We start from the raw sequence: 25,113 nt of genomic DNA on the forward strand, positions 1-25,113 counted from the left end.
GACTGGACACAAGGTACTCTCACTAGTACTGGGATGCGATGGGGGCTGGAGTCTGGAGTCTCCCCAGAGGTCTCAAGGAACACACGCTGTTCTCTGCAGAGACAGCCTGTGGGGTGAACACACAGACCTGCAGACCCATTCCCCCCCAAACAAAGTTTATTTTTTAGCACTTCATACTTGGCAAAGGTCAATTATGATGGCAATCCATGCAATGGTTAAATTAATAAAATACTTCTGGTTCAGAGAAAAACCCTTCAGACCAGCTTTGATTCCATCAGCACAAGGTAAGGGACCAAGGGGGCTAGGCAGCCAACGGAGGGTAAAGGGGAGTATTTAGCCAGTGATTAAATGTCATTTTCCTTGAGTCAAGCAATTCTCATTTTATTCAAGTGTCCTGGAAATGATGCTGAAGACTTTTTTTTTTCCACTTTGGGGAATTCTTTTTTGGCCAACAAATAACTCTCAATCATCTGCTTTTAAAAGTATTGCGCAATTTCTAAGTAACAGCTTTTTAAAAATCAGGCTGACACTGCCAACTCTCGCTGGTTGGGGTTTTCCGAATCACCTACAGAAAGACGGCTGCCCTGCTGAGAGCCTGTCCGGGAGACCGGCCTGTATATCTTGTGCCCCAAAGCATCCGTTTCCTCAAAAATGTAGCCAGGAGGCTCAGGGTATGAAGCCAGGCACCTGCCCATGTCCTTGGGAGTAAAGCTGATGGTGTATGTGGTCTGGCCCTCCACAGGGATATTTCCTCGGGAGCCAGCCCAAGGAGGCTTACAGCTTTTGGTATTGATGGGTGGGTGGGGCACATAGTGAGCTCTCGTGGTAGTCAGACAGTCCAAGGGCTCAGTGGGAATGTTCAGCTGGGGAATGGGTTTGGCTGGCTCCATGCGCGTCCCTGGCCACTGCTTGTAGTCGTCCTTGGTGGTAGTGGAGCTTTCAAAGCGGCCACCCTTCTTGACTGAGATCACTGGCCGGAAGGACTGAGCTGGGGCACCCTTAGGGTACATGTAATGGGCCTGCACTGTTGTCAGAAGGTCCATCTTTTCTTCAGGAGGGACATAAGTGACAGGAGCTTTGGAGAACATCTGGGGCGTTGGCCAAGCTTGGTACTTGTCTCTAAACTCAGTGGTGTTAGAGAAAGGCGTTTCTAAACCACAGGACCTGGCTGGAGGTTTCAGACTCTTGGCTGGCTCTCCCATCAGGCCCCGGAAAGACTCTTTATGGGTGGTAAGGCTTTCAAAGGGGATTTCACAGGGACTGAACTTCGCTGCCTCATACGCAAAGCATTTCTCCATCGGGTGGGCCACATAGCTCATCTTGTAGTTAGTCAGATCCTCTAGGGGGATGTTACAGAGCTTGGGCATGGCGAGAGGCTTACAGCTCATGGTGCTCACTAGGCCCTTTACAGAATAGTCATCCTGGTGTGTAGTTCTACTACCAAACCTGGTTGATGCTGGTCGGTAATGGTGTTCCGGACGAAGTAGCTCTCGTCTTGGTTGGTTCCAGGGTAAATAATCAGCTGAAAATAAAACAGAAGTGGTAATCACTTACAAATCAAGTCCATATAACCTGCATGTATTCTAAGGGGCTCCAAAGCCTTAAACCAGTCTCCAGTGAGATGGTCCTTGAGACAAAGGAAGAATAGGTTCCTACCACCACCTCAACCAAGGATTTAATATTTCAACTTTATGGTACTTGCAGTTACTGTTCAGAACAGATACATTTATAGGAGTCTCATCACACCCCACAATGCTGCATGCAGGGATCTTAGAGGGTCCACCACTGTGGGAGGACCTAGTGATCTGATTCCCTCTGAGGAGTCCAACCACTGGCTTCTCCTGATCCAAGAACAGTTCTGTTCTTCTGTGGGGAAGTGCCCTTTCTGAATCAGCACAGAGTGACTGGGAAGATATGCATGCTGTAGTGAGACAGGGGATTCACAACCCCCCACTGGTGGGCCACCAGCCAGACCAAACAGACCTCTCTTCCCATATTGTGACCATGATTGTATCCCTATAACCCACACATTTAATCCATATAAAGCAAATATGCTGCCCCAAGAGAATAGGGGCATTGTACTGGCTAGTGAGAGAATAGCAGCTGCCACCTGCATTGAGTTTATTATATGACAGTCAATGTTCTAAATACTTTCTATATGAACTCATTTAATCATCAGACAGGCCTAATCAGGTGGCTGCTTTCAATATTCCCATTTTAAAGATGCAGAAACAGAGGCACAGAGAACTTAGGGAAATTTGCCAAGGTCACTTGGCTAGAAGTAGAAAAGCATGAATGCAAATCCAGCTCCAGATTTCCTGGAGAAATTCCAGGAATTTCCTCCAGATTCCACTACCTGGTTCTGACAATCAAGGAACACTATGTACCAGCTAACTGTGCTCAGGAATTTCCATACATGACCTTGGTTCATCTTACAACCCTCTGTGATGGGTATAATTACCTCTATTTTACAGATTTCCTTTTTGTTTGTTGTTTCATATTTAAGTTTTAATTTTATTTTTTATTTTTTAAAATTTACATCCAGATTAGTTAGCATATAGTGCAACAATGATTTCAGGAGTCGATTCCTTAGTGCCCCTTACCCATTTAGCCCATCCCCCGTCCCACAACCCCTCCTGTAACCCTGTTTGTTCTCCATATTTATGAGTCTCTTCTGTTTTGTCCCCCTCCCTGTTTTTATATTATTTTTGTTTCCCTTCCCTTATGTTCATCTGTTCTGTGTCTTACAGTCCTCATGTGAGTGAAGTCATATGACTTTTGTCTTTCTCTGACTGGCTAATTTCACTTATCATAATACCCTCCAGTTCCATCCAGTTGCCATCTTGCAAATGGCAAGATTTCATTCTTTTTGATTGCCAAGTAATACTCCATTGTGTATCTATACCACCTCTTCTTTATCCATTCATCCACCAATGGACATTTGGGCTCTTTCCATACTTTAGCTATTGTTGATAGTGCATGGGGGTGCATGTGTCCCTTTGAAACAGCACACCTGTATCCCTTGGATAAATGCCTCGATTTATCTGGAGTCCAAGAGCAGGACTCAGAGAGGCTAAGAAATTTCTCTCAAAGTCACATGGCTAGGGAATTAAGAGTTGGAATTTAAACCACATAGTTGACTCCAAAGTCATGCTCTTCTGACAGCCTGTATTATAGTTAGGAGCACTGTGTATCTGGAGAGAATGAAGGTTCAAGAAAATACTAGTGGAAAATAATCAGAGAATATTTGCAGAAAGAGGAGAATTTCAGCATGTTTGAAGAATGAAAAGAATTGGCCACCTATATCTACAGGATGTCTGTCTCAAGAGGAACATTTGCTGGGGGGGACTGGAATGGCCAAGATAACAAGAGGTCTGCACCCAAAGAAAACCTGCCCTAAGGATGGCCCCCATGCATCCTGAGGAGGTTTTGTCCTCAGACACCACAAAAGACTTTTAAAGTAACTTCCCCACACAGATCTAAGGGGCAGCTTTGAAATTAACAATGTAGGTGAGAAAAATAGGACAGCAAACTATGTCATTCAAACACTTTGACACTGGGGCGCCTGGGTGGCGCAGTCGGTTAAGCGTCCGACTTCAGCCAGGTCACGATTTCGCGGTCCGTGAGTTCGAGCCCCGCGTCAGGCTCTGGGCTGATGGCTCAGAGCCTGGAGCCTGTTTCCGATTCTGTGTCTCCCTCTCTCTCTCTGCCCCTCCCCCGTTCATGCTCTGTCTCTCTCTGTCCCAAAAATAAATAAACGTTGAAAAAAAATTAAAAAAAAAAAAAAACACTTTGACACTGCTTCCGTTCTTTTTGTAATACTGGGCTCACACCGAAGTCCTACATTGCCCCCATTGTGCCTATCAATTACCAGGTCTAAAGTAACCAGTATGAAATCCTAGTGGACCCTCTGAATCCACAGGGAATTCTCTTGTTTACAGCTTTACAAAGGATTAGTACAAAAGCAGCTTCTCAAGGGCCTTGGTTATATATAGCCAATACCCGTGGACTCCATAGGCACACTTTCTTTTAAAACACCTTTATTGAGATATAACCTGTATAACACAAAATACACCATCTTACATTTTTTAATTATTCAATAACTTTTACAGACCTGTACAACCATCACCAAAATCCAGTTATAGAACATTTCTACCCCAAAAGTATCGATCAAGACTATCTGCAATTAATCCTTATTCCCACTCCATCTGCTCTTGGTCTCTATAAATGCACACTTTCTATACATTTTATATAAATATAATTGCACAATATATAGTGTTTTGCACTTGGCTTTTTTCACGTAACATAATTGAGATTAATCCCTGTCGTAGCATGTATCAGTTCACTCCTTTTTTTTTTTTTGAAATTTTTTAACATTTATTTATTATTGAGAGACAGAGACACGGAGCATGAGTGGAGGAGGGGCAGAGAGAGACAGAGACACAGAATCCAAAGCAGGCTCCAGGCTCTGAGGTGTCAGCACAGAGCCCAATGCGGGGCTCGAACTCGCAAACCGCGAGATCATGACCTGAGCCGAAGTTGGATGCTCAACCAACTGAGCCACCCAGGCGCCCCCAATTCACTCCTTTTAATTGCTGAATAGTATACATTATATGGATACACCAAATTTTGCTTATCAAATATTGATGAATATTTGGGTTGTTTATACTTTTTGGCTATTAGGAAATTTTCTGCTATGAACATTCATGGTCAAGTCTTTGTGTAGATATATATTTCATTTCTCTTAGGTAGATAGGTAAATGGTGTAACCTATGTTATATGGTTTATCTATGTTTAACTTTTTAAGATAGCACAAACTTTTCCAAAGTGAATGTACCATTTTACATTCTCACCAGCAATTTCTCCACATCTTCACCAACGCTTGTTGTTGTTGTTTAATCTTTATTTTTGAGAGAAACTGTGTGAGTGGGGGAGGAACAGAGAGAGAGAGGGTGACAATGCAAAGCAAGCTCCAGGCTCCGAGCTGTCAGCACAGAGCCCGACGTGGGGCTCAAACCCACAAACTGTAAGATCATGACTTGAGCCAAAGTCGGAAGCCTAGCCGACTGAGCCACCCAGGTGCCTCTTGTTATTGTGTTTTAATTACAGACATTGTAGTAGGTGTTTAGTGGAATCCCATTGCAGTTTAATTTAAATTTCCCCAGTAATGCATGATGGTAATAGAAATAAACACAGAGAGGGGCGCCTGGGTGGCTCAGTTGGTTAAGCGGCCGACTTCGGCTCAGGTCATGATCTCACGGTCCGTGAGTTCGAGCCCCGCGTTGGGCTCTGTGCTGAGAGCTCAGAGCCTGGAGCCTGTTTCAGATTCTATGTCTCCCTCTCTCTGACCCTCCCCCGTTCATGCTCTGTCTCTCTCCGTCTCAAAAATAAATAAACGTTAAAAAAAAAATTAAAAATAAATAAATAAATAAATAAATAAATAAATACAGAGAGTTAAAAAGGAGCAGACACAAGAATATGACCCAGATGAAAGAACAAGACAAAACAACAGAAAATGGGCTAAACAAAACAGAGGTAAGCAACATGCCAGACAGGGGGTTCAAAGTAGTGGTCATACCTTATGAGATAAAAAGCTTCTGCACAGCAAAGGAAACAACAAAATTAAAAGGCAACCAACGGAATGGGAAAAGATATTTGCAAATGACATATCGGACAAAGTAACCCAGTGAAGAAATGGGCAGAAGACATGAATAGACACTTCTCTAAAGAAGACATCCGGATGGCCAACAGGCACATGAAAAGTTGTTCAACGTCGCTCCTTATCAGGGAAATACAAATCAAAACCACACTCAGATGTCACCTCACGCCAGTCAGAGTGGCCAAAATGAACAAATCAGGAGACTAGAGATGCTGGAGAGGATGTGGAGAAACGGGAACCCTCTTGCACTGTTGGTGGGAATGCAAATTGGTGCAGCCGCTCTGGAAAGCAGTGTGGAGGTTCCTCAGAAAATTAAAAATAGACCTACCCTATGACCCAGCAATAGCACTGCTAGGAATTTACCCAAGGGATACAGGAGTACTGATGCATAGGGGCACTTGTACCCCAATGTTCATAGCAGCACTCTCAACAATAGCCAAATTATGGAAAGAGCCTAAATGTCCATCAACTGATGAATGGATAAAGAAATTGTGGTTTATATACACAATGGAATACTACGTGGCAATGAGAAAGAATGAAATATGGCCTTTTGTAGCAACATGGATGGAACTGGAGAGTGTGATGCTAAGTGAAATAAGCCATACAGAGAAAGACAGATACCATATGGTTTCACTCTTATGTGGATCCTGAGAAACTTAACAGAAACCCATGGGGGAGGGGAAGGAAAAAAAAAAAAAAAAGAGGTTAGAGTGGGCAAGAGCCAAAGCATAGGAGACTGTTAAAAACTGAGAACAAACTAATGGTTGATGGGGGGTGGGAGGGAGGGGAGGGTGGGTGATGGGTGTTAAGGAGGGCACCTTTTGGGATGAGCACTGGGTGTTGTATGGAAACCAGTTTGACAATAAATTTCATATATTGAAAAAATAAATAAATAAAATAATTAAAACTAAAAAAAAAAAAAAACAAAAAACAAAGTAGCAGTCATAAAGATACTCACTGGACCCTAGAGAAGAGTTTCCAATGAAAACTTCAACAAAGAGACAGAAAATACTTTTAAAAGAACCAGTCAGGGGCACCTGAGTGGCTCAGTTGGTTAAGTGTCCAACTTTGGGTCGGGTCATGATCTCACAGTTCATGAGTTTGAGCTTCGCATCGGGCTCTCCATTCTCATCAAGGAGCCTGCTTCAGATCCTCTGTCTCCCTCTCTCTCTACCCCTTCCCCTGCTCATTCTCTCTCAAAAATAAACATTAAAAAAAATTTTAAAGAGCCAGTAATAGTTGTGTTTATTACAGCATTATTGACAATAGCCAAGGTATGGAAGCAATGCAAGTGTCGATTTATAGATGAATGAATAAAGAAGATGTGGTATATATACACAATAGATTATCACTTGGCCATGAAAAGGAATGAAATCTTGCCATGCAGGACAACATGGATGGACCTAGAGGATATTATGCTAAGTGAAATAAGTCAGACAAAAACCAATACCATATGATTTCACATGTATGTGGAATCTAAAAAAACAAAACAGGGGTGCCTGGATGGCTCAGTCAGTTAAGCATCTGACTTTGGCTCAGGTCATGATCTCACAGTTCATGGGTTTGAGCCCCATGTCAGGCTCTGTGCTGACATCTTGGAGCCTGGAGCCTCCTTCAGATTCTGTCTGTCTCTCTCTCTGCCCCTCCCCTGCTCACACTGTGTGTGTGTGTCTCAAAAATAAACGTTGAAAAAAATAATTTTTTTTAATGAGCAACAACAACAAAAAACCCAGATTCTTAAATACAGAGAACTGTTGGCTGCCAAAGAGGGTCGTGAGGGTCATCTTACTGCCTTCAGTCCTCCATTGTTTCTGATGAGAACTTTGTTTTATTGTCATTTCCCTGTATGTGATGGGCTTTGTTTTTGTTTTTGTTTTTTCATTTTTGCTTCTTTTCAGATCTTTGGCTTTGGCTTTCAACAGTTTGACTATTATGTGACTAAGTTTGGATCTCTGTTTATTCTATTTGGATTATGCTTCTTGGATATGTAGATTAATCTTTCTGCCTTTTTCTTCTTCTGGGGCTCCAATTATGAGTCTGTTGGTACAGTTGATAGTATCCCACAAGTCTGAGTTTACTTTCCTCAGTTTTTCCCTGTTGTTCAGATTAGATAATATTTGTTTATTTATCCCCATTTCTTTCTTCTGCCAGCTCAAATCTGGTGTTAAGTCCCTGGAATTATTTTGTTGCTATTGTTCTTTCAACTCCAGTGTTTTCATTTGATTTTATAACTTCCCTTTATTGGTATTCTCTATCTGATGGGAAATTGTCATATTTTTATTTCTTTAAACATGGTTTACTGTTGTTCTTTGAACATATTTATAACAGGTACTTTGAAATATTGTCTGGTAGGTCTAATATCTGGGCCCCTTCAGGGTTAGTTTTTATTCACTGCTTCCCCCCACCCCCTATTCATGGATTACATTCCCCTGTTTCTTTTTAGGCCTCATGATTTTTTGTTAAAACTCAACATTTTAGATAACATGCTATCCAGCAATTCTGGATTCTGACCCCACTGGAAGCTGTTTTTGCTGTTTAGTAACTTGCCTGCAGTAATTCTACACAGTTTTATCTCCCTTTAAGTGTGTGATCACTGATGTTTTTGCTTAATTTCCTTTTTTAATTGTTTTTAAGCCAAGATTCCTACAAGTCACCCTGGGTTAGCATTATTTAGTAATCAACCAATGACTGTCAAAAAATTATGCTTAAACACCTTAAGCCAGTATGGCTTTCACCCTCTGCTAATAACTGTGTGTGTGGGTTAAGGGACAGAGTCAAAGATCAGACAATTTACAATTCTGCCTTGGCTTTCAGTTCCTTCTGGGATTTCTCATGTCTCCTCTGTACCTGAACCAGGCATCGTAATCAGTCAGGGAAGGTGAGTAGATAACTAGGCCCTGTCTCTTTATCTTTCTTGAGCCTATATACTGCCTTACCCATATACAATCTTCTATACCACAAGGAGCTTTCTCATTCTCTGGATTTCCTTGTTAGATTTCTGGCTGGTCTGCTGGTCTGTTGCTCAACCCAACTAATTCTGCAACCCCACACTAGCTGCAAAAGTTGTATTCACTGATTTTTGTTGTTGTTGTTGCTGAGATCGGTATTGTTTTTACTGAAACCCCTGGGTACATATTGTACTCCAAATCAGGTTAGCCCCAACTGACAGGAGAGCTGCTAGTTTTCACAGCACAGCCTACCCAGGCAGAACCACCACACAGATCAAACATGGGGGCACAGGTCATGGAAGCTGCCCCAGGATGAAACACCACAAACTCCCACTTTTTGTAATGATGGTTTAGCAGTTATTCTTAAATAAATGCTTCTCAATTCATTGTATGCCTGTAGTTGATTTCCAGAGCCCTAAAATAGTTGATTTTTATTGTTTGGTCCAGTTATATTATTGCTTTTTGGGAAGAGGATTTACTAAGCTCCTCACTCCACCACTCCGGAAGTGCTGACACCCCCACCCCCAGGCACACTCTTAAGTTTATTTTAGGCCAATAATACTACCAACTATTTATTTTAAATTGGCCTCATTTTAATTGAAAATCTAATCTTTCTCCAAGAGCCATTAATGGCTCTATCAGCATCTTGAAAGCATTAGGGGGCCTTAGAGGGAACCATCTTGCTGAATATAAACCACATGTTTCCCCTTCAGACTTCAGGCCTCACTAAAATGGGGGCATCTACCTGTAGATGCCTACACACTGCCTCAAGGTACGTGGGGGTGGGTAGGACAGGGCTTTTCTGGCCCTCTTCTGTGATGGATGAAGTGTTAAGAAAACAGGTTCCAAGGCTGAAAGTTGCCTCATGTGATTTCTGATCCCCAACAATACAGTTGAAACCACATTATTATCCATCCTCCTAACTTCCTCCACCCAACATGTATTACAAAAAACCTCCATAGGACCTTGAAAACCTCAGAATTCCACATGACAAACTATTTACACGCCTGAAAAGCCATCAGTAAAGCCCTTCAGGGCCAGGGTGTCATGTGGGTAATTGGCAAGAATCTATTTAAAAGAGATTCCATTCAATAATGTGTCTCAAAAAAAAAAAAAAAAAAACTTACCTAAACGTAAAACTAAGCATCAAGTAATTACACTTTCAATCTTTCCAATTGCACACTGTTTTGAAAATGTCAAAATTACAACCAAATGCTGCTGGAACATATTTAATGGCGGTTTGCTGGACCCCAGTAAAGGTGCTGGCCATAATAGAAGGAAAAAAAAGTTTGCCTATTTTTCCTGTAGAACTATAGTAAGTGGAACATATAATATAGATGGCCCCCATTGAAATACACATAGTTAATGACGTTGGACTTTGGTTTCTCTTTTCCTTTGGAAGGAGAATCGATATGTGCCCATGAGACCATGAAGGTTGCTATGAGAAAGACTTACTGAAGCAGCAAATGGCTACAAGAGACAAACAAGCCATGGAAAGGTGACACACAAAGAGATAAGGCAAGGATATGGCCCCCTCACACAGGCATGAGGTTATGCAGGACTGGTCCAAGGGGAGAGGTAAATGTCCTGGGTCTTCCCTGAGCTTCACTCCTGCTCTTAGCCAGGACCCACAGAGTAATAGGCTGGGTGGGGATTTGTGTAAATCTAATGCCAAACCGTGTCACCTGGGGCCCTTGTAAACAATGGTCCAGAACTACTCATTCATTTTTTTTCTTCACTAAAAATGCCTTTGTTGTGCCATGCCCTGTGCTAAATGCTGAGAATACAGATGTTGGGTGGTCAAGGCCCAGTTTTGGAAGCCACTATATCATAGGGGAGTAATACAACAAATAAGCCACTTAAATTAGTTGAATATGGTAAGTATTATTCTAAAAATCTATTAAGACACATAAGTTGCAAACTGGCACCTATGGGTCAAATCTAACTACAAAAGCATTTCCTTTGGCTACATACTGAATTGCTTTTAAATCTGAGTTTCAGGGGCGCCTGGGTGGCTCAGTTGGTTAAGTGACCGACTTCGGCTCAGGTCATGATCTCACGGTCCGTGAGTTCAAGCTCCGCATCAGGCTCAGCTGACAGCTCAGAGTCTGGAGCCTGTTTCAGATTCTGTGTCTCCCTCTCTCTCTGCCCCTCCCCTGTTCATGCTCTCTGTCTCAAAAATAAATAAACGTTAAAAAAAATTTTTTTAAATAAAAATAAAAATAAATCTGAATTTCAGAGGAGAACTACCAACTTCAACCCCAAGTGCACACAGAGCCAGAACAAAACCCCTCCTTCATCTGAGTATGCCTGGTTCTGAGCAGTCCTGTTGATACCTAACTAGTATTTGCTCATTAATTCTGTGTAAGTAGGTAAGCAGTTAATAGGTGTCAGAATTTTCTTTACAGGGAAAAGAAAATAGGGTTTTCTCAATTTTATCAGTAGGGAAAAGTCAACCATGATTCAGTTTTAACAGTGGACTATTACTCTCTGGTTTGCAGAAGGCAATGTCAGATATAACTATCTAGAGAAGGGGAGGAATATGGGACATTTATTTTATTTTTTTATTTTTTTAATGTTTATTCATTTTTGAGACAGAGAGAGACAGAGTGTGAGTGGGGGAGGGGCAGAGAGAGAGGGAAACACAGAATCTGAAACAGGCTTCAGGCTCTGAGCTGTCAGCACAGAGCCCGATGCGGGGCTCAAACCCACGAACTGTGAGATCATGACCTGAGCCGAAGTCGACGCTTAACCGACTGAGCCACCAAGGCGCCCCGGAATATGGGACATTTAAACACAGGTACTAGGTTGGGTTTTTTCCGGTGTGTTTGAGTGGTGAGTATTTTGTCAGGATGAACAGGGAGGACTTTTCTTTAAATAACTCCATCCTCGCCAACCTCTAGGGTAGGCAAAGACCACTTCTCACTCCCAGACCACTCTCTACACCTGGGGCAAGGTGAGAAGGGGGAATTGAGCTGAGCAGGCAGTTTTACTGAAAAGCCTCTAACTCCACAAAGATTCATAAATCAAGGAGGCTCATAGGGAATATATGAAGGAAAGGAGTGTCTGTAGCTGGACGTACGCTATCAGAGTCCCTGCTCCCTGTCCCATCAGAGATAAGGGTTAACTCTAGTTTTGTGCCTCCTTTCTGTCTCTTCAGGGTCTATAGTACCCCCTTTCTTGCCTTCTGCAAAACCTGGATGAAAAGGGAGATGAATGAGTCCTATAGAGGTAAAAATGCCACTGCACCATGCACCTGGCTATAATAACTTCTTTGTAAAGCTTCTACGACAGTGCCTGCTTTATTGCAGGTAACTGGCAAAGAAAAAGACAGATCCCTGCCATCTTAGAGATTGCAGCCTGGCCAAGGAGACAAATGTTAAGCAAAACGAATAGAATTACACACTGAATTACAAAACAGAGGTGCACCAGGCACTCTTAGAGCATCTAGCAGGATGTTTACAGTCTGGCATTGGGGAAAGTCTGGAAGGGTTTCGAAGGGTATGGTATTTCCACTGCTTATTGAAGGATGAGTGCTAGATAGGGGAAGGGAGGAGGGCTTTATAAAGAGGCAGTAGCATGTGCAACATGCCCTGAGATAGAAAAGAAATGCAGGGAAGAAACTGAAAGAAGGTCCTTACGGCCAGAGTAAATGGCACCGGGAGGAGACGCCAAAATCTACAAGGGACTACAAGAGGAGTTGGTAAAGGTTTGGGACTTTATCCTAAGGACCATAGTAACTATTTGAGGAATTTTAAGTGGAGAGGGGGTCAGATCACATTGCCATTTTTTTCTCTATTTTTTTAAGTTTCTTTCTTTCTTTTGAGAGAGACACAGACAGAGCGAGTGGGGGAGGGGCAGAGAGAGAATCCCAAGCAGGCTCCAAGCTGCCTACTGCTGAGCCCGACACAGGGTTCGAACTCACAAACCATAAAATCATGACCTGAGCCAAAACGAAGTCAGTTGCTTAACTGACTGAGCCACCCAGGAGTCCTTCATATTGCCATTTTACTTATTTGTTTATTGAGAGAAAGAGAAAGCATGAGTGGGGAAGGGGCAGAGAAAGAGAGGGACAGAGGATCAGGAGTGGGCTCCGTGCTGACAGCAGTGAGCTTGATGCAGGGCTCAAACTCACTAACCATGAGATCATGACCTGAGCCGAAGTCAGACACTCAACCGGCTAAGTCACCCAGGCACCCTTCACATTGCCATTTTTAAAAGATCTCCCTGGTTCCTTTATGTGGAAAATGGATACAAGTGGATAAGATTGGAGACATGCTCAGGTATATAAGCCTAGATGTAGATGTGGAACAGGCAGGATTAGGGCTTTGCTGGCAGGAAGCAACAAAAGGACAATAGAGAGAAGGCATAAAAGATGGGCTTGCAGTGATATACCACAGAATAGGCTACAGGGGGTATAGACACAGGAGGGGCTGATGGGGAGAAGGGAAACTGAGGCACAAGTGGACAGGGGATCCCAATAAGGCCAAAAACTGTCTTGGTGGGAGTAGTTAAGAAAGCAAGCTGGGAGCACTGGATGATGAAGTGCATAAAGGAGGAGCCATTTCAGGGTAGGAAAATGTCCAAAATGTAGCTTGGCAGAAGGTGACAACAAAAGAGTGGAAGAAAGAGAACAATACGAAAGATGAGGTGGCAAAATGTCAAGAGTCCAGGTTCTTCCAAGAAGCAGAGAAGCTCGGCCATGTGTGGTACCTTTGGAATGATAGATTGAGAGCCGCTGGGAGGGCTTCAGGAGGATTCCTACATTGCCTCAAGCCTCTCCACCTCCCCTTGTCTAAGTGTTTGGCTTGGCTAAATAAACGCAACTATTATCCCAGTCACTCAGGGATCCACAAACATGTTACATGAAGGGTTAAACACATATTCCTAGGGCAACCATGTGACCATGTGCATCATAAGCAGAAGAGTTAGGGATTACCAACTGACCTCGGTTCCTGTGGTCTCAGCCTGTGGCTTGTGCTCCATAGGGTGACCACCACACTGCTTTCACTGTGCCTACCGTCCATATCCTGTCTCTCCTACAGGACTATTAAGTTAAGGCAGATTCTACTTCCTTCACAGACCCTAATACCATGCCTGGGATGTGACAGATGCTCAATAAAGAGTGAATCAATCCCACGAAGTACAAAACTGGCAAAACTAATTTATGGTTTTAAAAGTCAGAATAATGATTCTATCCTACATGGGATCAACGTTGTATTTCTTGAGCCGGGTGCTGTTTACAGGGATGTGTTCACTCAAAATTCATTGGTCTGGGGGTACCTAGGTAGCTCAGTCGATTGAGCATCTGACTTTGGATTTTGGCTCAGTCATGATCCAAGGGTCATTGGATCAAGCCCCACATCAGGCTCCTCACTAAGTGTGGAGCCTTCTTAAGATTCTCTTTCTTTCCTCTGCCCCTCTCCCTCACTCACGCTCTCTCTCTCTCAAATCATTTATTTTAATTTTAAAAAAATTCATTGGTCTGTATGATTAAGATTTGTACATTTTTCTGTGTGTATGTTATGTTTCCATAATTTTTTAAATGGATGAATGAATCACTCAATCAGCGATGGAACCTAACTTAGCTTAAATTTGAAACACTTTCCCAGCATAGACTTCCAACAGCAAGCTAAGGCAGGGGTTGGTACATCTTTTCTATAAAAGACCAGATATTAAGGTCTTAGGCCTCAGAGGCCATACAGTCTCCATCACAAGTACTCAGATTCACTGCTATAGCATAAAAGTAGCCACGGATAATGTGTAAAAAAATGAACACAGCTGTGTTCCAACAAAATGTACTTAGGAATGCCAAAGCTTGAATTTCATATAATTTTCACATTTCCTAAAATAATAGTCTTTTCATTTTTTTTTAATCATTTGAAAATTTAAAAACCATTCTTAGGTCTCCAGCTCTACAAAAACAGGCTATGGACCAGATTTGGCCTGCAAGACATAGTTCAACCAACCCCTGCACCAAGGGGGTGTGCCTGTAAAACACATTCCCTGGCCTGCAAACAGGCTCAGCCTATCCCTCCGAACCTGCCGCTCAAGCACCCTCCCACCTTTGTAAGTAGGCAGACACTCCATCTTGTCACCACATGGATATTTACTGTCCCGAGGCTTGATGGGGTCCATTCGATAGACAGGGTATGGGTTGTAATCTTGTTTATATGTTGTGAGCAAATCCATGTTCTCTTCACTTGGGACGAACTGGTTGGGCTGGTAGATCTTCACTGGTAACACTTTGTGAGGCCCAAAATCTCTCCTAAAAGGAAATAAGCACATGCCATTGACCCAGAAGAAGACTCACAAGGGTTTCAATTTAACCCAATTCTACAAACATTTCCTGAGAAGTCATCTTCTACTCTATCCCCCAACTGTTTTTCCTCTTCTGTTTCCCACTTTCACAAGAGACACTACCATTCTCTTCTCACCCAAGTCAGACAACTGAATGCCATCCTGGACCCACCCCATCATGGCACTGGATAATCACTCACCAAGTGCAGCCTCCCTCCACCTCATCAGTTTGTCTTTCCCCCTTAGTTTAGACCAAGTGAGCATTTCTCACTTGGATCATGTGACAATTTACCACCTGGACTTCCTACTGCATTCCCGCCAATTATATGTCAATCCCCGTAGTGTGGCCAGAATAAACTCCCTGAAATGAGATCACAAAAATGGGATCGTTTCACTCCCCTGCTGAAAAATCTTCCAGATAAAGCCAGACTTTCTAGCATGGAATATAAGCATTCCTGGACCTGCCCCTGCCTTCCACGGCAACCTCATCTCCTACCTCCACCCCGATCCACACTCTACTCCAACCACACTGAACCACTCTGAAGGCCTCTCTTCTGTGCCTCCTCTCTCCACTAGGGAAATAACTTTTCTTTTGCAGGTACCACCACCTCCTCATCTGTGCTCCCAATAGCTTCTCCCGCTGATATTGATCTCCTTCCTCTACTTGATCTTATAGAAAACCTAGAGGGGAGTAAAGTACAATAAATGGAGACACAGAGTCTTTCATTTCTCAGCTCTCTGGCATCAGTGTTCCCATTCTTTCAGGGAGTATGACAACAATAGGACAGAAAAAGTAAGATGGTCTTCAACTCCACAGGAAACACTCTTTTCCTAGAACATCCCACAGCTCTAAAATTGCCAAGATGCTAACTGTACCATCATCAGGAATGATCCTGGCAAAACCAGGGCTCAGCTTGAGTTTGCACTGTCTGGTAGGGCAGTCTTGACTCCCCACTGCTCAGCACAAACTCTTTTAAGCAAACATTTCCCCCCCGCCCCAAAGGGCTTCTGATTTACACAACAGCCTGTTTTTGCTTGGAACCCATTTATCCAAGTGGACAAGTGGAAGGGAGATTTTTCCCTGACGGTGCTTGCCAAAACAACCTCGCCAAGGGAAGGGGGAGGTTTCCGGACAGGAAAACATCAGGCCCAAACACCAATAAAACCTACTTCCCGGCCAAAATCTGGAGCAGCATTACTGAGCCATGCTTGACTAACAAAGGTAACACGCTCCACTGTAACCTGTCTTGCATGAATTATACACATGGTTGTGAATAAACCCAAACTGGGGCCTGGAAGGGGCTTGGTGGGATGGGAGGAGGGAATTAGGAAGCAGGAGAATTCATCTCTCTAGGGCTCTAAGGGGGAAATGGGAGATGCTTCAGTTGAACTCCCAGTAACTCCCTCTGAGTAGATTTAAAAATATATCTCAGCAGCAGTTATAGGGTCTTCAGCCTGGGCTCCCTTCCCAAGGGCCGCATGTTGGCAAACAGCGAGAGGAAGCTGAGTGACCCGACGCATCTGGAAGCTGACTCTAAATTGAGGCTTATGGAGGGAACAGGCTAAACAAGAATCCAAGGGTCAGTTCCTCATTTCTACTCTTTTTAGTGTACAAGTGCCTCATGCTGATGTCTGTTTAATTCTAAACCAACTGCAGCAGGGAACGAGGACTGGCAGCCCCAGGCCACAGAGCCACAAAATGACTTTCATCAGAAAGTGTGCTCCCAACAGGAGGTGAGCACTCCTCACCCCCAAAAGGGGTAGAGGCAGCCTGAGACCACATATCCCCACATAAATCCATGTTTACTGACAGCAGCCCAAGGGTTCAGCCCTCTTCATTTCCAAGAAGGAGTATCAGGCAAGATCCAGGGCAAGCGAGGAGGAACAGAGCTGAATGCCCAAGCTGCCCCATGGAGCACCCCCAACCCCAAAGCAACCAGGAGTGCTTTCCAGTCACAGGCCTGCCATGCTCTGGGACCCTTCATGCAGAGACATCCTCTTCCGCCATTATTCCTAGCGAGGGAACCAACCTCCCCCTCAGAGAGGTTGTGAGAACCTTTCTTCAAGGGCTGCCAAGCTCAAGGACAATGAAAATATGCTTAATGCCTTTACTTGCTGCTGTTTCCACAGGAAAAGAGCAGATAAATACCAACCAAGCTCACCAGCTCATGGGTCATCCTGAAGTTGGTTACTCAAAGATAAGCGCTGATACAGTAAAATCCTTGCTCAGCATGTTTAAGGAATGAAACTGTTAACTGAATCTCCTTCTCTGGTACAAAATTCAAGTTTCTTTGTGAAAGTACACCTATGGTTCTATTTCCTGATCAGCTATAACAAAGCAAACGATCTTTGCAGGAGTTGGGGGCAGGGGGTGATCTACTTCTGAAGAGTGGTAAAGTTTTAAGTTTAAAGTGTAACTCATTTATATCCAACGCAAAAATATTTACTGTGGCTAAGAGTGAATTTGATCAGAATATATGTGTTCCCTCATTATGTTTTTATGTTGAGAACATTCATTGAAATCTACCATTAACCACAACATAACTGCATGTCCCCAATCTCACATAATCTTACAATCTTTAAGGTCATGTAAGAGAAAAGTATTTTATTCTTCCCAGAAATTGCTCAAATTTAGTAGCTCTTTTCTTTTTAAGAACACTCCCCCCTTTCTTCCTGTGTTACATTCCCTACCTAGTCCCTGTACCCCTTATGACTATGAACCAAGAAAAAAATTGGTCAAAGATGTTAAGTCTCTTTTAGGTGCGCAGCCATAAAAGTTATATAGTATGGAAAGCCAAGAGTTAAACCTCCAAGTTAAGCAAAGGTTAAAGTGGCCCTGCTGGGAAAGTCATAACAACTTGACCTCCAATCCTCAGGCAAAGCTAAAGAAAGATTTTTGACCAGAGTCTGACAAAATGAAAGAAGAAATAACGTAACAACCAACTAGGGCCCTAAGCCTGGAAGTGGGAAATGAAGATTTTCACTGTGATAAAGAGGCCATGTAATACTTTTTTTAACCACCGACGTTTATCTCCAAAAACTTCAGTACTTGTTAGTGTGTCCAATTAATCGATATATTAAATGGAATCCATTTTAAAAAGATTTGCTCCTCTTGCCCAAAGCCAATCCCTTCATCCTTATCCTAAATCCCCTCCCTCTTCCTCAGGAACCTGTTAAGTCGGCTTCACACCCAGCATGGGGCCCAACATGAGGCTTGAACCCTGAGATCAAGACCTGAGCTGAGATCAAGAGTCAGACACTTAACTGACTGAGCCGCCAGGAACCTGTCTATATACTCATCTGTGTTTTAACCTTTTCCTCTGTCCTGGCTTCTTTTCTCAGTAGTTGATCATTCTTCTGTTTTTCCTAACTTAAAAGGAAAAAACTAAAGTGACACAACAACCCTCAATGGAGTCCACTCCCCTCCCCTCTTTCTTCCAGAAAGTGTTGTCTACACACAGACTTGCCTTCCTCACCTCCCACCGACACTCCCACCTAATCTAGTTCTGCTAACCCTTCCCTCTAGCCCAGGCCAGGTTTCCAAGTCCAGTCACTGCTCTTTAGGTAATTATCATCCTGAACCATCCTAACAGCATCTATGCTTTCACTCGTCTTTTTAACACTCTCCCTTGACCTCTGTGATTCTCCTCCTCATGATTTGTCCTCTCTCTCAATCCCCTCCTCTACAGGGTTTGGCTCTTTGTCAGTTGATTTTATTTCATACCTTCCACATGGAATTCAAACATTTCCCAAGGTTAAAAGGAACCCTCTAAGGAAACCATTATGTCATCACAGGCAGGCTGAGAGCCCAGCGCAGCACACTGAGAAAGATCCTACGGCTGATTCACAGGGCTTGATTCATGCCCCTGATCCTGATAAGGACACACTGAGCCCTCCTTGTCTGTGCTGTGACAGACAGGATTCTAAAAACCTGTCTCCAGGATTCAAGTTACACAGTCTCTGTCTCCTGCCCTACTCTCTCAACTCCTCAATGCCCACTAGAGCTGAAGCTAACATCTGTCACCACTTCACATCATCTCTGCACAAAAATATGAAAAACAACTACCTATGAGCACTAAAGAGCACAAGATAAGCAGATTCTGGAGCAAACAGGTAGAAGAAGGGACTAGTACTGCACGAGCCTCTGTGTAAGTTTCCATTTTCTAGCGGGTTTCTTGTTTTGGTTTCCCAGAGTTTGCAGTCTGAAAGCAGGCCTCAATCTGTGCCGTGCCAAGCCAAACAGCCATAATGTGAACAGAAAACCTCCCATCTTTGACTGAAAAACCAGAGGACCAAGTTTGAGGCAACCACAGGTGCTGGAAAGTAAGGAAAAATTCCTGGAAAGGAGAAAACCCAAGACAGGAAGCTCTAGCTTCTGTACATAAACTGGACCCAGGTCTCCTGCTGACCTTACATGTATGAGGCAGACTTCAAGCAACCATGCCAAAGAACTGAACTGATGAACTGACATTGGAGCTGTCACCCAAGACACAGAGTTGCATTTTGAATCGAATCAAATTACCTATCTGCCTTAAAAAAAAAAAAAATAGGAATATTAATAAAATAAGTTCTTTGGAGGAATGTAAAAAAAAAAAAAAAATCCAGAGTGTTTACAATGTAACTTTAACAATGTACAGGATCAATCCAAAACTCATTGACATACATACAGGAAAAATGTGACCCATTTCCAGGGGGAAAAAAAGAGAATCATGAAAACCAACTTCAAGCAGACCCAGATGTTAGAATTAGCAAACAAAGATTTTAAAGCAGCTATTCTAACTATGTTAAATTATAAAAACCAAAATAAGGTCATAATAAATTAAAAGGTAGGAAATTCTTAAGAGAAATAGAAACTATCTAAAGTTAATGAAATGCAACTTCTAAAACTGAAATATACAACATCTGTAATAAGACAGTCGCTGGATGGGCTTAATGTCAGAATAAAGCTAGAGAAAAGACTCCGTGAACTTGAAGACAGATGAACAGAAACTATCCAATTTGAAAAACAGAGAAAAAAAGATTGGCAGAAAGAAATGAACAGAACTTCAGAGACAGAAAAAGTACTTGAGGAAATAATGGTCAAAATGTTTCCAAATCCAATCAAAGATACACAATATCAAAGGCTCTGAAATTGCCCAGGCAAGTCTAGTGCTGAGCCCTATTTCTGCATTTCTTCATTAATTCTTGGGCCCAAACTACAGGGGCTGTAAGTATACCCTCAGGGGTATAAGAAAAGTACGTATTTGAAGAGAGAACGTGTAAAATCCAATGAGTAGGGAAAGACTTAGGATCACTACCACCTTTCCTGCTTTCTTCCTGGCATTTAGAGAGGACTCCAAATGCTTTTCTCTTCTGGCCCTTTCCCCTAACTCTACTCCATTTAACCAAGAGTCTTGTCAATAAATGAAGAAATCCACACTGCCAGCTCCCTGCCCTCTGACCTTAAGCCAAACCCATCAAGTCAGAACCCCATTCCATCTTCTTTCCTATGCCTCCCGTTCACTCTCCCCATGGTTCCACTCCCCTTAGAATAGTAATACCATCTTGAAGACTTACTTCTTTCTTCTCAGGTTATCCACTCTGCCATCTTTAGGGATCTGCCTTAGCTAACACAATAATGTCCCAAAATGGGGCCCAAGTGTTTTACATGGTGACATGCCTAAAGGGAAATGAGGCTTGAAGTGCAAACCTCTTATTCATAAATTGATCTCCACTCTATCCAAGCTAAAGGCAGATCCTATAGAAGAGAATCACTAAGGGCTGCAAGAAACTGCTTCATATTAAGAAGGGCTGAAAATCATGAGCATTCCTCTTATGGCACCTGCTGTAAATCCCTAAGATTTACAGTCAGTAAGCGTTGTGTGCAGCTGTAATCATGCCTCATGCTGGGATGATAACCTTTCCAGAAACCAGGTGTTTTTTGTGTCTGGGCTTAATCATCAAACCCAGCCAACCCTTGAGCCACATGACTTTTTTTCATTCAGCAGGTGGCAGCCCCATGTCCAATCTCAGACACTAAGTTGGGTCAGACTTTATATAGAGAAGTGGGTGGAAGTTCAGGTAATAAGAGTTCTAAGGGCAGAGAAGTGACAGTCCATGCAGATATAGCAGGGTGCAAACGCAGGGCTGACCCATCCCTTCTCCCAGAAGCCTCTGGCAGAGCATCCAGATGACTCCTCTGCATTTCCTCATATGGAATAGCTCTGCTGTATATATAAGTATATGGACCAGAGCCACTGCTAAGTTTATATAGTTCAGAAAACACGGTTGGTCAAAATCTTGATTTTTGATAATTTATCTTATTAAAAGCTCATTAGAACTTTAAAAAAATACACCCTGATAGGGACATAGTCTTACTCTCACTCTCTGAAAACTACTGCCCAGCGTGGCAGGCACAGGGCTGAGATATGAAGTTGAGGTACGGGCAAGGGAAGAAATGCTCTCTGCTGATTTTCCCCCTTGGTTCTTTCTCTGGGGAAGGAAATAAAGGGGAGGAGAGAAGCATTTCTGCCCTTTTTCCTTCCCAAGGGTAACCTTGATCCTGCTACCTTTTCTTTTTAAGGCCCTTATGGTCATTAACAACTTGTTTTGGAAATTCTTTCAGTATCTGCAGTCCTCCATTTTGGTCACATTTTGACATGAATGATACTATTAGTCTCAATCTGGCAGAGACAGAGAGACCTTCTGGGTGACATGTTTATGGCTTTAGGTGACATGCAGCAAGGAAACCTTAGGACAGGTCAGAGGGGAAGTTTTTGCTGTAGCAAAGCACCGTCAGGGAGAAGGAAGGCATGTGGGCTCCATCTGGGGACCTCACTGCTAGGTGACGGGGCAGGACTCCTGCTCCAGAATAAGGATTTGTCCTCATCCTCCTAAGCTTGTGGGCAGCCAATAAAGAGCAACCTTCAACATCCAAACTTCAAAGCATCCTTTTCTGTATTTCTGGGACAGAAAATATATCTCTAACATAACAATATCTGAAGCTGTCCTGTACTTTCCATTTTCCATTTCACACATTGCTCTGGATTTCCTGCAAACTGGGTGTGAAGAGAGGAGACCAGCATCTAGAAGCTCAATGTGATATTTGCAAGCCATTCCGCAAGGCTACCTTCATCTTTTCCTACCCATTACAGGTCTCTTATACATATGCCTAGGACTTTTCATCAGCAATGACAATGATTTCTCAAAAGGAAAAGCAGTGCTTGGGAATGGTCCACATCTCTTGGTGTGGTCTTCAGACTCTTAGAATTCTAAGACTGCTATTTTCTTGGTAAAATGAATCCCAAACTCATATTGTCTTAGAAGCCATAGGTTGGAAAAACAGGTTGCATAGAATATAATATTTTTAGTACTCAGAAACATTGTGCTTAAACAAAATCATATTAAGATATCTGTCTAGCATAAAAGTGATCTGATTCAAGTCATACATCAGATGAGGCCCTCAGCTCCCTCCCACCTCAGGTTGCCCCTCCCCGCTGCTTCCCACCATACTCAGGAATCTTTTGGCTTCATTTCTCTCTTTATGGGTCTTTCTGCCCTATAACCCACACATGGACTTCCTTTGGATCTAGAACATAGCACTTTTTTGTAGGAATATTTCATGCCTCTATGCCACAATCTCAAAAGAGGATGTTTCCAGGCCTAGTGTGGGGAAAACCTGGAGGCAGAATGAATTAGAGCTGTTCTGCTTCACCTGGGTCATCTGGGACCTTTACTAGGAAAGCACAAAATTATGAGCAACAGGGGAGCAATAGGAAGAAAATTTACCAGGCCTTGCGTCCTGTAATGTGCAGGCGCTGTGCTGGAATAATTTACATACTCTGTGATCTGTACCTCCCAGCAACCCTGCCCTGTAGGGAAGAGGAATGCAGGGGCAGAGAAGGCATCCCTCTGTCAGGTCTCATCTGGGGACCAACTATATATCTGGGACCCTGCCCAACTGCACTCAAAGGTGTTTCTACTCCACTGGGTCACCAATCACAGGTCACCACCCAGGGGCCATTAACCAAGTTGTCAATGGCAGATTCTGCTAGTCTTACAACATGTAGAACAGACCTGAAATTGATCAGTTTCCCCACACTCTCAATACAGATACTTCTGCAATCCTAATACACTGTGAGCCAGGTGGTTCAGTCTCTGAACTGGATTCTCTAAAGAATCCAAGTTTGGAAGTCAGGAGAAATTTAAAAGGAAATACCACTCACCTTTGAACAATGAGGAGGTAAGGGATGCTGACCTCCTATGCAGTCACATATAACTTTTCATTCCCCCAAACTGTTCATAGCCTACTGTTGACCAGAAGCCTTACCAATAACAGTCAATTAATGTATTTGATGTGTGATACGTCTTATATACTATATTCTTACGATACGATAAGCTAGAGGGGCACCTGGGTGGCACAGTCAGTTAAGCATCTGACTTTGACTCAGGTCGTGATCTCACAGTTCGTGGGTTCAAGCCCCACATTGGGCTCTATGCTGACAGCTCAGAGCCCAGAACCTGCTTCATATTCTATGTCTCCCTCTCTCTCTGCCCCTCCCCCTCCCCCACTCACACTGTCTCTCGCTCTCAAAAATAAACATTAAAAAAAATTTAATAAGTAAAATAAATAAGCTAGAGAAAACAAAATGTTATGAAGAAAATCCTAAGAGAAAATACACCCACAGTACAGTACTGTATTTATTGGGAAAAAAATCTACATGTAAATGGACGCGTGCAGTTCAAATCTAAGTTGTTTAAGGGTCAACCGTAGTCTTTGTTCATTCTTGAAGAACATTCATGGGGACCTCAATTCAAAGTCTACAGCATAATTTCCAAAGAGCTCCCTCTGTATCACCAAGTTTCCTTTCACTACTACCACTATCACTACACCACCCAACCTGACCTGGAGCTTTGGCACCCAAAGCCAAAACTCTCTTTTCAGAAGCAGACCCCCCACCATTTCATGCCTTTATACTTTACTTAACCTCCAATCCTTTGCTAGGTAGATCATTTTAGACTTCCTCACCTCTACACCAGCAAGTAACAATTCTTTCCCTGTAAGAAGAAGTGGAAAAAAACTGAGCTGGCTGATAAATGCAGAATTTCATTTCTGAGATACAACATATTAACATTAAAGGCCTTGATAGCATCTATTACACTGCATATTGATGCACTAATACTGCACATTATATTAATATTGTGCATCAGCACTGACATTACTCCATTAGTGTGCATTCATATATTTATTCTTCTCGCACTCACCTTGACGTGGTCAAACCTTCCATGGGCACAGACCCTTTCTGGTACTCCCACTTGGGCTTGAAGGATTCTCTGGGCAGGTAAGAGTGATAGAGAGGGTAGTTCTCAGTGTATTCAGAGAGAAGACATGGTTTCTCTATTTTATCATAAATCTTGGTAGGGAGATGTGGACAGTGATGCTGCCTATAAAAAAGGCATAAAGTTAGGTCTGTTCCCTTCTTGGAAAGGATATGTACAGTTTAACAACGTTACCTTCTCAAAATGGGATCCCAGCCTTTAAAATCAAAACCGCCAGCACTGAAAACAGGAACTCAACCTTTCCTTTTCTCTACTAAACTATCAAGTTGCAAAAAAAAATTTTAATGATGTATAACTGCAATTGGTTAATCATCAAAATCCCTTAAAATCATAAAATTATACACAAGCATGACTGATGTTCAGCCACTATAGATACCATACTGCCTGTTTAAATTTGAAATATTTCCAGGGCACCTGGGTGGCTCAGTCAGTTAAGGGTCTGACTCTTGATTTCAGCTCAGATCGTGATCTCATGGTTCATGAGTTCGAGCCCTACATTGGGCTCTGCACTGACAGCATGGAGTCTGCTTGGGATTCTCAGTCTCCTGTCTCCTTCTCTCACTCTGCCTCTCCCCTGCTCATGCTCACTCATGCGTGCTCTCTCAAATAAATACACTTAAAAAATAAAATAAAAATGAAATACTTCCACACCATGGTAGGTAAATCATCATGGCCCGGAGCCTTTTGAGTGCTCCTCCCAACTGGCCTCCCCTGAGACCTCCCTGGGCCTCCCAATCCCGCAGCAGTTGGGGCTCACCCCCTGACCGGACAGGGTGCTCCAGGGCTGTGCACTAACCCTTTCCAAATTGGCTGCTTCCTGGATCAATTCAGAATATCACCTTTCCATACAAGTGGCCTCATGAAGAACAAAACTACCTCAGTTCCAAG

The 25,113-nt window shown here is 43.0% G+C and overlaps 1 protein-coding gene across 1 annotated transcript in view; it reads right to left on the reverse strand.

The window, feature by feature from the left end:
* Nucleotides 1–365: 365 nt before the first annotated feature.
* SAXO1 (stabilizer of axonemal microtubules 1) overlaps nt 366–25,113 on the reverse strand; it is a 97,981-nt gene continuing 73,233 nt past the window's right edge. Inside the window, exons 2-4 of the mRNA XM_040481345.1 lie at nt 24,151–24,330; nt 14,673–14,875; nt 366–1,522 (exon numbers count right to left, since the gene is read on the reverse strand). Of these exons, the coding sequence (XP_040337279.1) occupies nt 519–1,522; nt 14,673–14,875; nt 24,151–24,330 (1,387 nt within the window). The 3' untranslated portion in view covers nt 366–518. The remainder of the gene's footprint in view (nt 1,523–14,672; nt 14,876–24,150; nt 24,331–25,113) is intronic.

The sequence above is a fragment of the Herpailurus yagouaroundi genome, unplaced genomic scaffold, assembly GCF_014898765.1.
Source record: "Herpailurus yagouaroundi ecotype Mexico unplaced genomic scaffold, PumYag 160, whole genome shotgun sequence".
NCBI lineage: Eukaryota > Metazoa > Chordata > Mammalia > Carnivora > Felidae > Herpailurus > Herpailurus yagouaroundi.